The 12,862-nt window shown below is 49.3% G+C and overlaps 1 protein-coding gene across 1 annotated transcript; it reads left to right on the top strand.

Moving 5' to 3' along the window:
• The first annotated feature begins 57 nt into the window (after positions 1-57).
• UNC45B (unc-45 myosin chaperone B) lies at positions 58-11,194 on the top strand. Its single transcript, XM_053961377.1, has 19 exons — positions 58-1,556; positions 1,829-1,865; positions 2,150-2,325; positions 2,881-2,970; positions 3,422-3,589; positions 3,819-3,987; positions 4,265-4,435; positions 5,258-5,429; positions 5,677-5,977; positions 6,148-6,242; positions 6,908-7,049; positions 7,471-7,611; positions 7,800-7,927; positions 8,346-8,412; positions 8,727-8,840; positions 8,928-9,043; positions 9,371-9,488; positions 9,588-9,743; positions 10,452-11,194. Exons 1-19 carry the CDS (start codon positions 1,278-1,280, stop codon positions 10,713-10,715), a joined length of 2,904 nt encoding a protein of 967 aa, XP_053817352.1. The 5' UTR covers positions 58-1,277; the 3' UTR covers positions 10,716-11,194.
• The last annotated feature ends 1,668 nt before the right edge of the window (positions 11,195-12,862 follow it).

Here is a 12,862-nt window from a genome sequence, read left to right as displayed (position 1 = left end):
TGTTGATGATTTGCTGTGAAAGGATTTACAAATGGATTTGGAATCACCTCCTGCCTGTACACCAGGGACCAGGCGGTGCTGCTGGTGGTTGGTGAATAAAACAGGAGCCCTGGACAGGGAAGTTCTGTGCTAATTCTTGCTGCATAAGAGCCACAAGCCACAACACAGATCACACAATTAAAGACAATGATATTTTTGCTCCTGGCAGTGTCTGGGTCAGCCCATGCTCTCCTCAGTCATTTCCCCATCCTGCCAGTCCCCGCTTTGCTTTATAGCTGGGATGCTGGTAGGGGAAGGCAAGGCCTGTGTTTGGGGGGAGATAAATCAAAAAGCAGAATTCCTGATTGTGACTGCTGGGGAACAGAGTGGGTTGAAAGGCTCAGTTCTCTTGGAGCTCAGTGCTGCTCTGTCTCCTGGTGCCACTCAAATTGAGCCACTCTTCACAGCACTTCCAGTATGTTCCAGCCCAGACCTCTGTGTTAGCCCATCTCAGTGTGTCGCTGAATGACCACGTGTGGGGTGGGTGGCAGCACCAGACTGGGGTGGGATTTCCAGTGGGACAGGCTCCCAAATGCCCTGCAAGGAAGAGGAGGCAGCGCTGGGTGTCAGTCAGCTTTCCATCCCAGGGAATTCTGGAAGGTGCTGGGCACTGCTGCAGCTGCTGGCCTGGGGCCACTTGTCCCCGAGGCTCAGCTGTCTCATGCTTCCCTAAATAGAAAGGGAAAAGGGTCTGAGCATTGTGACAGGGGTCAGCCATTCCAGCCGTGGTCTTTTTTGGCATGAACCTCCCCCTTCCTGCTCCCCACACCCTCTGCAGCTCTGCAGGCAGAGGGGAGCCGGGATTTGCCCTGGCAGGTGGGAGAGGATTCCCTCTTGCTGCAGAGGAGTGCTGCCTGCTTGCAGGCAGGTGCCCCCCGAGCTGGCCCTGGCTCCCAGCCCTCCCCAGGCGTATAAAGCACGAGGGGACAAGGAGGGGACAGGCTGTGGTGACAGGTGATGCTGACAGGCAGCAGGAGCTGCCAGGTCCTGCCCAAACTTGGAGTGGGAAGTGAGCTCTTTCCTGAGCCACACAGACTCTCCGTAGTGCTGGCAGATTTCTTTAATTCCTTTTTTTTGTTGTTGTGGTTTTTTTTGTTTGTTTGTTTGTTTTTTTGTTTTTTTTAATTGACTCCTAAGGATTTACTTTGGTGGGAAAAGCTTCTGAGAAGTGACAGCCTTGAAGAGCAATTTAGGTCTTCATTTTCAAAACTCTTTGGCTTGGTAAGCTGCTTTTATTAATGTGTGTTAATTATATGTCAGTCTCATGGTGGAACTCTCGGCTTGGGGCACTAGGCAGGCAACCCAGGCAGTTGAAAATGGGACACAAATTGATGTTTTTCCTTCAAGCTCTCCAGATGGAGGATCCCATTCAGCTGAAAGAGGAGGGCAATAAATATTTTCAGGCCAGTGACTACGAGAAAGCCCTTCAAAGCTACACTCAAGCCATAAAGCTCAACAAGGACAAGGCGCTGCAGGGGGTGCTGTACAGGAACAGGGCAGCCTGTTTCCTCAAAAAGGTGAGAAAAGCTCCCCTCACCTGGGCAGTGCTCAAGGGGAGAAGAGCAGGAGGGCAGCCAAGGGCACTCACTGGCTGTGGACTGGGTGGTTTGTCCATTTATTGAACAGGGTGTTTCCAGCTGGTCTGAAATGAAATGTTCTGGGCTTGTGCTGGAGCTTCACTGGGGCGTCCCCCTGGGAAATGGGAACAGAGAGGTCCCAATGTCCATCAGCAATGGGGACTTGCCCTACTATTCCACAGTGAACAAATCTCTCCTTTCTGGTTTAACAGGAGGAATATGCCAAGGCAGCCTCGGATGCATCTAGAGGTAAGGAGAGGGCTGTTATGAGGAGAGCTGAATGCATTTCCTCAGCCTCCTCTCACATCTGCTTTTGGGACACTGTGGCCTTATTCCTTGATGTCCACTAACACCTGAGTGCTGAGGCCACAAGGGAATTCCTGGAAGTTCAAGTGATGCTCCAGTTTGGTGTGCTGGTCCAATCAGTGCTAATCAAGCACTGATTGATGCTAATAAGAAAGCAAATCACAGTTTGCACAGGCCACTTCCAAGCAGCAAGCTCTGATACCTGGTGTTTTGGATCCCTTTCCCAGCTATTGACATCAATGCTTCAGATATCAAAGCCTTGTACCGGCGCAGCCAAGCCCTGGAAAAGCTGGGGAAGTTAGATCAAGCATTCAAAGATGCTCAGAAATGTGCCACCCTTGAACCCCGCAACAAAAACTTCCAGGAGACCCTGAGGAGACTGGGGGCCAACATCCAGGAGAAGGTAAATGCCAGGGGAACAGTGCTGGATTCACAGACCAGGGGTGGGAAATCCTTGCTCTGGGTTGCATCAATGGGTTGTTGGTCATACTGGAAACTCATGGCAATATAGGGGGATAAATAGGCTCCATTGACTGGAAGTTCATACTTGATGTTGTAAATATGAGGAGTGGGTTGTTTGGTTAAATTAAAAAGTGTGGCGGCTCCCTCCTGAGGCTGGCCTGGTCCTGAGTGTCTTGGAAGGGTCTTGGCAAGGGTCTGGACCAGCTTTGGGCTGGGTCTGGCAGTTGCCACATTGCTAGAGTTACCTTTACAGGGGTGCTGTGAAGAAATCCTTGCACTACTACCTACTGTGAAGTCTCAGAAATTAAAGTTTAGGACTGGCTCTGCCTGTGACTCTGAGATGGGTAATGGATACTGATTGCTGAGAAATTCTATCTCCTGTTATTCAGCTTAAATTGCCTGTGGTTTGAGGGCACGGGGTATTCTTGAAGCAAAAAAGGAAAGCTGCTCCTCGATTTTCTCCTCCTGATGCTCTGTGCTCTCTCTCTTGGCACAGCTGCGCATTCAGTTCTCCACGGACTCGAGGGTGCAGAAGATGTTTGAGATCCTGCTGGATGAGAACAGCGACAAAGAAAAGCGAGAAAAGGTGAGAACTGCCCTGGACTTGGCAAAATGGCTGCTTGATGTCAGAGGCTGCTCCAGGGAGCAGAGCCCTGCGTTCCCTTCCCCACCTCCCCTGGATGGAGGATGAGGGAAGGAGCTGGAAGGTGAACTGCACTCAGAGAGAGGGAAAATCACCCCTGTGCCAAGGGAAGGTGACCCAACCTCCCAAAATACCAAAGATGGGACCAGCCTGGACTTCTGCTCAGGTCCTGCCACCCTCCAGATATTCCCTCCAAGCAGTGACCCACTCTTCTTGGGCAGAGCAGAGCAGAGCCGATCCCTAAATGCACCTGGATAAACTGTCTGGTGGAGTCTGAGCTGATCTGCTGCATCTGTCAGGAGATGGTTCCCACCAGGATCTCCCAGAGCTGCATGGGGATGTTCTGGAGGCTGGGCTGTGCCACTGACCCCTGGTTCTTCTGCCTCCCACCTAGGCTGCAAACAACCTCATAGTCCTGGGGCGGGAGGAAGCAGGTGCCGAGAGGATTTTCCAGAATAATGGGGTCAACTTGCTGCTGCAGCTGATAGAAACCAAAAATCCTGAGCTGATCCTGGCAGCCGTGAGGACACTTTCAGGAATGTGCACAGGACATAAGGCTCGGGTAAGGACAGGGTGCTTGGACCTTCACTGCTACTGCCTTTTGCACCTGGGGAGGGGGAGATTGAAATAGTTTGTGTTGTTTGTGAGCTGTGGGAGAAGATTAAAACTCTGACTTGTATTGATTCAAGATTCACTGAGGAAAGTAGTTTCTTTGTCCCAGCTGAGCCTAGAGGACACAGGGAGGAAAGGCTTTTGCTAACACTGTCCTGCTCTCTCCTTCCTGGGCCCAGGCCACTGCCATTCTCCATTACCTGGGCATCGACAGCATTTGCATGTGGATGTCGGTGGACAATGAAGAAATCTCCCTGGCTGTCTGCAACCTCCTGCAGACCATCACCGACTGCCTGCTGGGCCAGGGGAAGGAGGAGCACCACGGCAAGGAGGAGGCTCTAGTGCTAGGTAAGAGCACATCACCTGCTCTTCATTCCCTCTGCCTGCAGGAGGAGTGGGCACAGCAGGGAGGGCTCTATTCCTCCTTATTCCTTGTTCTTTGCTGAAGTGGGAACTTTACCCTTCAGCTGTACAGGAGGACAACCTGCACACAGCTCTTATCCTCATGGATAGCTTAAATACTTCTGTTCCAGCCACACAATGGCTTTGAATGGTTTTGACTGAGCTCACCTGCTTTCAGAGGTAACTTCTTGTAACTGCCTACTACTGTTTTGCTTCTGTGTAGACACTAAGAAGGATTTGAGGATGATCACAATGCGTTTGCTGGATATGCTGGTCAGTAAGAAAGTGTCTGGGCAAGGGCGAGACCGAGCCCTCAACCTCCTCAACAAGAACATACCAAGGAAGGACCTGAAAGACCATGACAACAGCAGGAGCATCTTTGTCATCGACAATGGTGAGCCCATGTTCTGATTTGGGAGATGTGGAGCTGTGTGTTCTTTCCTGAATACCTGTAGAACTGGTCCTTCCTATAAAATAAATCCTCTCTGGCTTTTTTTGGTGCATGCTAGCCTGGAGCAAAGTTAGACTTATTAGCAGGGAACAGTACTAAGAGAAAATCAACTTTGTATGAGAGCAAGAATCTTTGAATTTCTAAAGGACTGCCTAGTATCTCTGGTTAGTTTCTCCAATGTATTTAGTAATGTAAGGAGGATTTGGCTTGGATAAATTGTCTGGTTTAGACAGGATGAGATGAGCACCTGCTGAGCTTGGTGGACTCATAAATTGATCAACTATAAAACTGGATGAGGGTGAGGAAAATGTGTGCTGTGTGTTTTTATAGTAATTCAAATGCATGTGTGTGTTACCATTTTGATGGAACTTATTTAATAATAATTCAGCAAAAGGAGAGTTAAGTCATCCAGAATCACTTGAAAGTGGCTGGGTTTTCCTCAGTCAGAGCCTCCAGCCTTGGAGGTCAGTAGGTTTAATGTCTCCTGACAAAAATAACAGATCCAGCCAGGGGCCTAATGCAGTTCTGCTTATCTCTGAGAACTGGAAAAAAGCCTGATGCTGCAAACCTGTAATCTCACCAGCAGAAGCTCCTCCCTAGTAAATATCTGAGTGTCTTTTTTGCTTAAGAGTTATGTGATTAGGCTGCAAAATAATTGAAAACCATCCAAGCTGGCTATTCCACAGCAAGAAAGTAACAAATGGTATCTTGAATTTTGCACAGACCCTCTCCCCTCTGACAGCCATATCACTCTATCGTTTCCAGGCTTAAAAAAGATACTGAAAGTGGTGGGCCAGATTCCTGAGATGCCTGACTGCCTGCCACTGACAGAGAACACCCAGCTGACTGCCTCTGTCCTCCTAAATAAGCTCTACGATGACCTGCGCTGCGACCCGGAGCGGGACAACTACCGGCTGATCTGCGAGGAGTACATCAAGTGAGTCAGGGCTGAGCTGGCCCAGAGGGCAGGAGCAGGGCTTCTTGAGGGTGAGATCAGGCACTTGAAGTCTGCTTGGGTTCAAAACTGGGGCTCTGGGAGTTTATGACCTGCTTGAGATCCTGCTGGATCACAGCTTTGCAGGAATTTGCACTCCCAAATATCCAATGTGATTCAGCAGCACAGCTGAGGGAGGACAACCCCTCCCCACTATTGTTCAATACCCTACTCCCTCTATCCCATGCAGGAGCAAAATCGACCCACAAGACATGGATAAGACACTTCATGCTGTCCAGATTGTGTCTGGTGTTCTGCAAGGGCCCTTTGACTTGGGCAACAAGCTGCTTGGCATGAAGGGAGTGATGGAGATGATGGTTGCCCTGTGTGGGTCCGAGAGGGAGATTGACCAGCTGGTGGCTGTGGAAGCCCTCATCCATGCTTCCACCAAGCTGAGCCGAGCCACCTTCATCATCACCAATGGGGTGACACTCCTGAAGGAGATCTACAAGAAGACCAAGAATGAGAAGATCAAAATCCGAGCTCTGGTGGTAAGGATGCAGCCCTGCCTTTATTGCCTGCCACACTCAGCAGCTTAATCCCAGACTTGGGAGAGGAGGAAGGCTCTGGGGATGAGAGATGGGCTTAGGCTCTTTTGGGGCAGCAACACAAGAGGATTAATGAGCCTTTCTCAGAGGTACATCCTTTTTGTCCTCCTCAGGGTCTCTGCAAGCTGGGCTCAGCAGGAGGCACGGACTATGGCCTGCGGCAGTTTGCTGAGGGCTCCACTGAGAAGTTAGCCAAGCAGTGCCGAAAGTGAGTGACTTCACTTCTTCCTTCAGTTATTCCAGTCTTTGCAAAGCACAATATGTTCCTCTCCCATGAGATCCTGCCCACACGTTGCCTTCATTTCCTGTGCTGCCTGCCAGCTGACAGTGCCCCCAGAGCCATTGCACTGGGACATGGAGCTCCTCTGTGCCTGAGGCAGCCATGTGTTCCTCCTGCCTCAATATCCAGAGGAGCCTTCTCCCTCCCTCACTGCCCGTGGGAGACACCAAACCTGGTGCCTCCCTCTTTGCCAGAGTGTCACAGCCTAATTAATGCTTACCTTGAATATGCACAAGTCCCCTCTGAAGGTGAATTTGCCAGGTGGAGTAACCAAGGAGGTGGGATCAAGTCAGGAAGTGACTGAATGGGTGGTCATTCCTGCAGGCATCTCGTGTTTCATGTGATGGAAAAGGCAAAGCAGTGCTGAGTAGCTGTCCTGGTCTGTCATTCCCTGCAGCATTTAGATCCCACAAGGCCATGGGGAGGAAGGTTATGTCTCAAGGGGAAGCATCCCCGGTCTGAGGAGCTGCAGCAGAACCTGAGGACATATTTGGGCCTGAATCAGCCTCAATATCTGTTTTTTCTCCCTCTTTTTCCAGATAAGTTAGTTCTGGCTCCCGAGATAGAAATGTGAGTGTTTTTCTCTCTTCCAGGTGGTTGTGCAACACCAGCATTGATGCCCGCACCAGGAAATGGGCTGTGGAAGGGCTCTCGTACCTCACCCTCGATGCAGATGTGAAAGATGACTTTGTTGAAGATGAGCCAGCCCTGAAAGCTATGTTTGATTTAGCCAAGGTCCATCTCCTTTCCTTGTTCCCTGATTCCTCTGGTAGCATCAAGTTCTCCCAGCTCTCCAGCCCCAGTGGGAAGGAGCTGTGACCCCAACCCCTCACCTCTGGTTCAGCAGAACTTCAGTTTTGCCTGTGCCCCAGAGACATCTCAGGGCTGCCACCATCCTGCTCTTCTCCCTAGGCTGAGGGAGGTTGCTCCTACCTTCACTGTCAGCAACTGCATGAAAACCAAAGGCACCAAGGTGTTGACAGCACCTGATGATGTCCAACACTTTGTATGACCATGAAAGCTTTCATGGGCTATGAAACTGGGGATAAAGCTAAGAACATTTCCACCAATGGAAACACCATCATGGCAGTCCAAAGGGACCTATTTCCCTGCTGTGCCCTTCTCACCCTCACACAAGCTTTATTTTCCTGTGCAGGCAAGTGACAAGACAATCTTGTATTCCGTGGCTTCTGCGCTGGTGAACTGTACCAACAGCTATGATACCAAGGAGCTGGTCCCAGAGCTGGTGCAGCTGGCAAAATTCTCCAAACAGCACGTGCCTGAGGAGCATCCAAAGGTGGGTTGTGTCCAGCTGGAGATGCTGTTCAGAAATACTTTCTTTGGTGTATCCATTGTCACAGACTTCAGGTCTCCTGTCTCCAGTCTGAAATTGCCTTGCTCTCCAGCCAGGCTTGGCTCTTAGGTGGCTGAATGGCAGAATGGCAGCTGCTAAGGGCTAATCCTTTCCCAATGTTTCCTCCTCAGGACAAGAAGGACTTTGTGGTGAAGCGGGTGAAGCGGTTGCTGAAGGCTGGGGTTGTCTCTGCCTTGGCCTGCATGGTGAAGGCTGACAGTGCCATTTTGACTGACCAGACCAAGGAACTCATTGCCAGGTGCCTTCACTGCAGTCCTGGGAGCTGGGAGTGTTGGGCAGCCCCTGTGCCATGGGGAGGGACACCTGGGGTGGGGCATTCTGCCTGTGGGGGCGTGTGTGAAGCAAAGATTTGAAACCAAAGTTTTTGTTTGGCAGTGTCATAAAAATCCATGTTCTGACCTTCAAACTGCCTTGCTGGAATGTATTTTTGAGTTCTCTGTATTGGTTCTGGCTGGAATAGAGTTCATTTTACAGACCTGGAAACTTGTCTGCCATTTGTTGCTTCCTCATAGAGTGCTGTGTGCATGGGGTTAAGCCACCTGGAATTTACCTGGTGGCTCTAGCACTCCTGCAAAACCTCAGCTCCTGTTCCATGAGGGCTGTTGGCTGTTGCTGTCCCCTGTGGCTGTTTTACTGAGTGTTCTGTGCCCCTGCAGGGTGTTTCTTGCCTTGTGTGAAGACCCCAAGGACCGCGGGACCATTGTCGCTCAAGGTGGTGGGAAGGTGATTACTTTTATATTCCCAGCTCCTGATGTGCTGTTAATGTCTGCTGGGAGCCTGGGGTGTCTGGTGAGGGACAGTGACAGAAGAGCACAAGTTGTCCCCACCGGGGCCATACTGACACTGCAGTCCCATCTCTGCAAGGCTCCAAAGAAGTGATGTTCATGGAGTGACGGTGTGAGCTTGTGGTGCCTATTTGAGAACAAAAGCAAGACATCACAGAGAGCTATGGGATATTTTTTAACTTGTTTTAGTCTGTTAAGGCAATCCTGTAAATCTTCTCAGAACGCTGAATGCTTTTTCCTGTGTTTCTCCAGGCCCTGATACCTCTGGCTGTGGAAGGCACAGATGTTGGCAAGATAAAGGCTTCTCATGCTCTGGCAAAAATTGCTGCTATCTCCAATCCAGACATTGCATTCCCAGGGGAGAGGGTAAGCTTAAAAAAATAATAATAAAAACAAAAGCATTGATACTTCGTTTAGCAAACTAAAATTGCTAATACAGGCCTTCTCTTCCAGGTGTACGAGGTGGTGAGGCCCCTTGTCAGCCTGCTGAACACAGAGAGAGATGGCCTCCAGAACTACGAGGCTCTGTTAGGGCTCACAAACTTTTCAGGAAGAAGTGATAAACTTAGGTGAGCTTTACTGCTTTCTAGCCTTCCTTCATCCCCAGGAGTGAATGTGAGTTACTTGTTGGACTATGAAGACGGGTCAGTTTGAGCTACCTCTGGCAGAGCTACAAAGGTCTCAGAACTAAAAGACTGATGAAATAAGAAAAGGAGAGTGGCATATTTTCCTCTAGAAACAGCAAAGATATGAACTTCATCTGCATTAGATGGGGAACGAACCACATCATGAGCTCCAGACACTGATTTGTTTCAAGACCTTCCCTGCAGTTAATATTTGATAAGTTGACTACTGCTTGACCTATAATGTGGGGTTTTTACTGCTCTTTGCCACAGGTTGAAGATAGTCAAAGAGAAGGCCCTGCCAGATATCGAAAACTACATGTTTGAGAACCACGACCAACTTCGACAGGCAGCCACAGAGTGCATGTGCAACCTGGTGGTCAACAAGGAGGTAACCCCTGGGCATGTCCATCCTGACTGCATGCACCTGGCCCTGTGAGGAGCTGTCCCTAATTGTGTTACCTCTGGGTATCTCTGGGGTTTTCTTTAGGTTCAGGAGCGGTTTGTGGCTGATGGCAACGATCGGCTGAAGTTGGTGGTGTTGCTGTGTGGCGAGGATGATGAGAAGGTTCAGGTTGCAGCAGCAGGAGCCCTGGCCATGCTTACGGCAGCACAAAAGAAACTCTGCTCGAAGATGACTCAAGTGGTGAGGCCATAACTCTGACTGTGGGCAGTGTGTGGGGCTCAGATGTGAAAGTCTCTCCAAAGGAATATGCAGTTTACTAGTTTGATACTGAGGAACCTAGAGAAGCTGGGACCTCGATGTGCATGCTTTTAGTCCATTCTGATAAATAACCTGAAATCCAAACCTTGTTCTACCTGGAAATGAGAAGAGCTTGACTGATAACCTACTAAGCTTTAGAGATCCCAAAGGATGTCCCTTCCCTGCACAGATCTGTAGACCCTGAAAACCCAGAGCCTGCATGGCTGAGTGTCTGAAGAGCTGTGGTTGAGAACCCCTGAACCCTATCGTGTTGCACACATGATTGGACTCTGGAGCTCATTAAGATAAAATTATTAATCAAGCCAACAGAGAAGCTCAAGCAGGTTGGGGTGGAGGAGTGTCCTGGTCATCTCAGCTGTGTCAAGACTCTGGTCAGATTCTTTTCACAGAGATTATGCAGCAGCCTGAATATGAAACATGTTCCATGTTGTCCCAGTGCTGTGGAAAATTCTGACTTAGGTGTTACAAAAATTGGGTTAAGATGTTTGGAGTAAGGTTTCCTTAGTTTAAAAATGAAATAACCATAAATGATATGAGTATTGCTCTTCCTTCTGCTGAAGGAAGCAAAAGTCATGTTCTTGGTTGAGATATTCTTCAGATCAGTACTAATGATCTCTCTTTCCCTTGCAGACCACGCAGTGGCTTGAAATCCTGCAGAGGCTCTGCTTGCATGACAACATGGAGGTCCAGCACCGAGGACTGGTCATTGCTTTCAACTTAATCAGCTGTGACAAAGAGCTGGCGAAGAAGCTGGTGGAGTCAGAGCTCCTGGAGATCCTGACGTACGTCGGGAAGCAGGAGGATCACCCCAAGAAGCAGCACATCATTAGTGTGGCACGTGACTGCCTCACCAAGTGCATGGATTACGGGCTGATCAAACCTCTCTCTCAGTGAGGGAATGAAAAGCACCAAAAAAAGGCTGAGTGTGGGGGGAAAAAATGGAGAAATATGGAAAAGTGAGAGCCATGAGGAGAATCTAGTGCCATTGTCAAGGCACTGAATAGTCTGGGGACAGCTTTGGAGGATCATAAGCTGTATGAGGAAAAGGAGGGGATTTGCCTGGGAAATTTGGGAAGTGTCCATCTGAGTAATTCCCAGATGGTGTAAATCCTTTCTCTGCCCCCATTCAGCTGATAATGATGAAAGCTTCAGCTGTAAAAGAATTGGTTGTGTTGGAGATGTGTCAGGAGGCTGTTGGAAGGAAACTCAACAAAGCTGAAATTGGTTCTGCCACCACCTCCAACTCCTGGTACTTCTGGAATTCCCAGCAATGGTGGAACAGGGAGGGTTAAGTGCCTTCTATTCTCTAGTCAGAAAATAGGATTTTGGCTGTGTGCTTTTTTGTTCATTTATTGGAATCTGTGTGCCAAAGTGTGAGGATGGTGGGTGAACTCTTAATAAATTCACTACTTTGTTCCATGTGGAGTTCCTGTTCTGAATTTATTAAGCTAAAGGAGAATTTAAGGCAAGTCTGCATCACACCTGGAAAAACAGAGTAACTGGTTACACAGGTTGAATTTTCACTCCTTGCAAACTATCCAGTGCTCCCAAATGCAGCAGTCACCACAAAGGTGTCACACCAAGGCACAGGGCATGTTGAAAATATCCCATTTATGAAAAAAGCAGAATGAGAAGCAATCCACCAGTCATCATCACATTAAACTTCATTACATAAATATTTTCATTCATGCACAGATTCTTAATGCAGGCTGTGGACAGCACAAAAATCACAGACTGTTGTTTTAGTTCCTGGGGAAAAGTCCCTAAGCATGTAATAAATATCATTTTACTCAATAATTATTTAAATATTAATTCAAACGCATTAAAATATTTCTGATCATACTAAATATTAGTGATGTTCACAATAGGCATAGCATGATGAAATGTTGAGGTTTTGGATTATGAAAGGAACCATGAGGATAGTCTTTTCTTGCATGTTAAGGAAAAAAAATAAAGTGCCTCTAGTGTCCTGAATTTGGAAAAGATTGAAAATTTTGAGCTAATAGCTTTGATGACCTGAAGGCAAATTTATTTGGAGGGTGATTCCAGATTTATAATCACAGCTGGGTATATCAGGCTCTTCTTCCAAACCGAGGGAGCCACTTTCTGTGGTGGGAAATATGGTTTGTTTTCTATCAGCCTTCACTTTTTGGATACCCATTTTTAGGGCTTTTGAATGTGACTTTCGAAAGTACTTTACATTAGCTCTATATAGGTTTACCTAGCCAGGATCCCTGACACCAAGACAATTGGTATTGAAGGGCGAAGTTTTCCTTCTCCTACTAAAGCTCCTCTTTGGAGCAACTGCGTTCTACTAACTGACTGTTGCTGAAGTTGAGTGCGGAAATAACTTTTGTAAAAGCCATTTACTGGCATTTCTTTTAGCTAAACACGGACAGAACACGCGTTTTACACTTACGGGGACACCCGCTCCCTCAGCCCCCCTCAGGCTTCCTCAGGGCGGGAAACGCTCGCACCGCCCCCTGCTCCTCTAACGCGCCGCCCTATTGGCTCCCACCAGCAGAGCCGCGCGCTGTGATTGGTTGTTACTAGCGGAGGGGTGGGGCGGAGAGGGCGGCTCCGCCCCGGCGCGGCCGGGCCTGCGGGAGCGGAGCGGCGTGAGGGGTGCGGGGCAGGGGACACGGCCAGGGGACATGGACAGGGGACACCGGGCGCCCAGGGGATGCGGGACCGCGGTGGGGCAGCTGAGGGCTCGGAGTGTGTGGGGACCGGGACAGGGAGGGTGAGCGGACGCGGAAGCGGCTCTGGGGGTTGGCTGAGGAGCGTGAAGCCGACCGAGGTGTAGGGCATGTGGGGCTTGCTGAGATGCGGGGAGGATATCTGGGAGCTCAAGGGGTGTGAGGCTGGGGTAGGGCGGCTGGGGACTGAAGAGCTGCAGGGACCTGGTGGGGACGGTACAGGGAAGGAGATGGGAAGAGAGTGTAAATGTGTGGCATGAGGGAAGGGAGGGATCCAAACAGGCCTCTGGAGCCTTGGAGGGACGCTGACTGCAGCAGCATTTATAGGTATGACACGTTTTT

The sequence above is a fragment of the Vidua chalybeata genome, chromosome 20, assembly GCF_026979565.1.
Source record: "Vidua chalybeata isolate OUT-0048 chromosome 20, bVidCha1 merged haplotype, whole genome shotgun sequence".
Classification (NCBI taxonomy): Eukaryota; Metazoa; Chordata; class Aves; order Passeriformes; family Viduidae; genus Vidua; species Vidua chalybeata.
The sequence above is the reverse complement of the archived record's forward strand: the minus strand, read 5'-3'. Positions and strand labels throughout refer to the sequence as shown.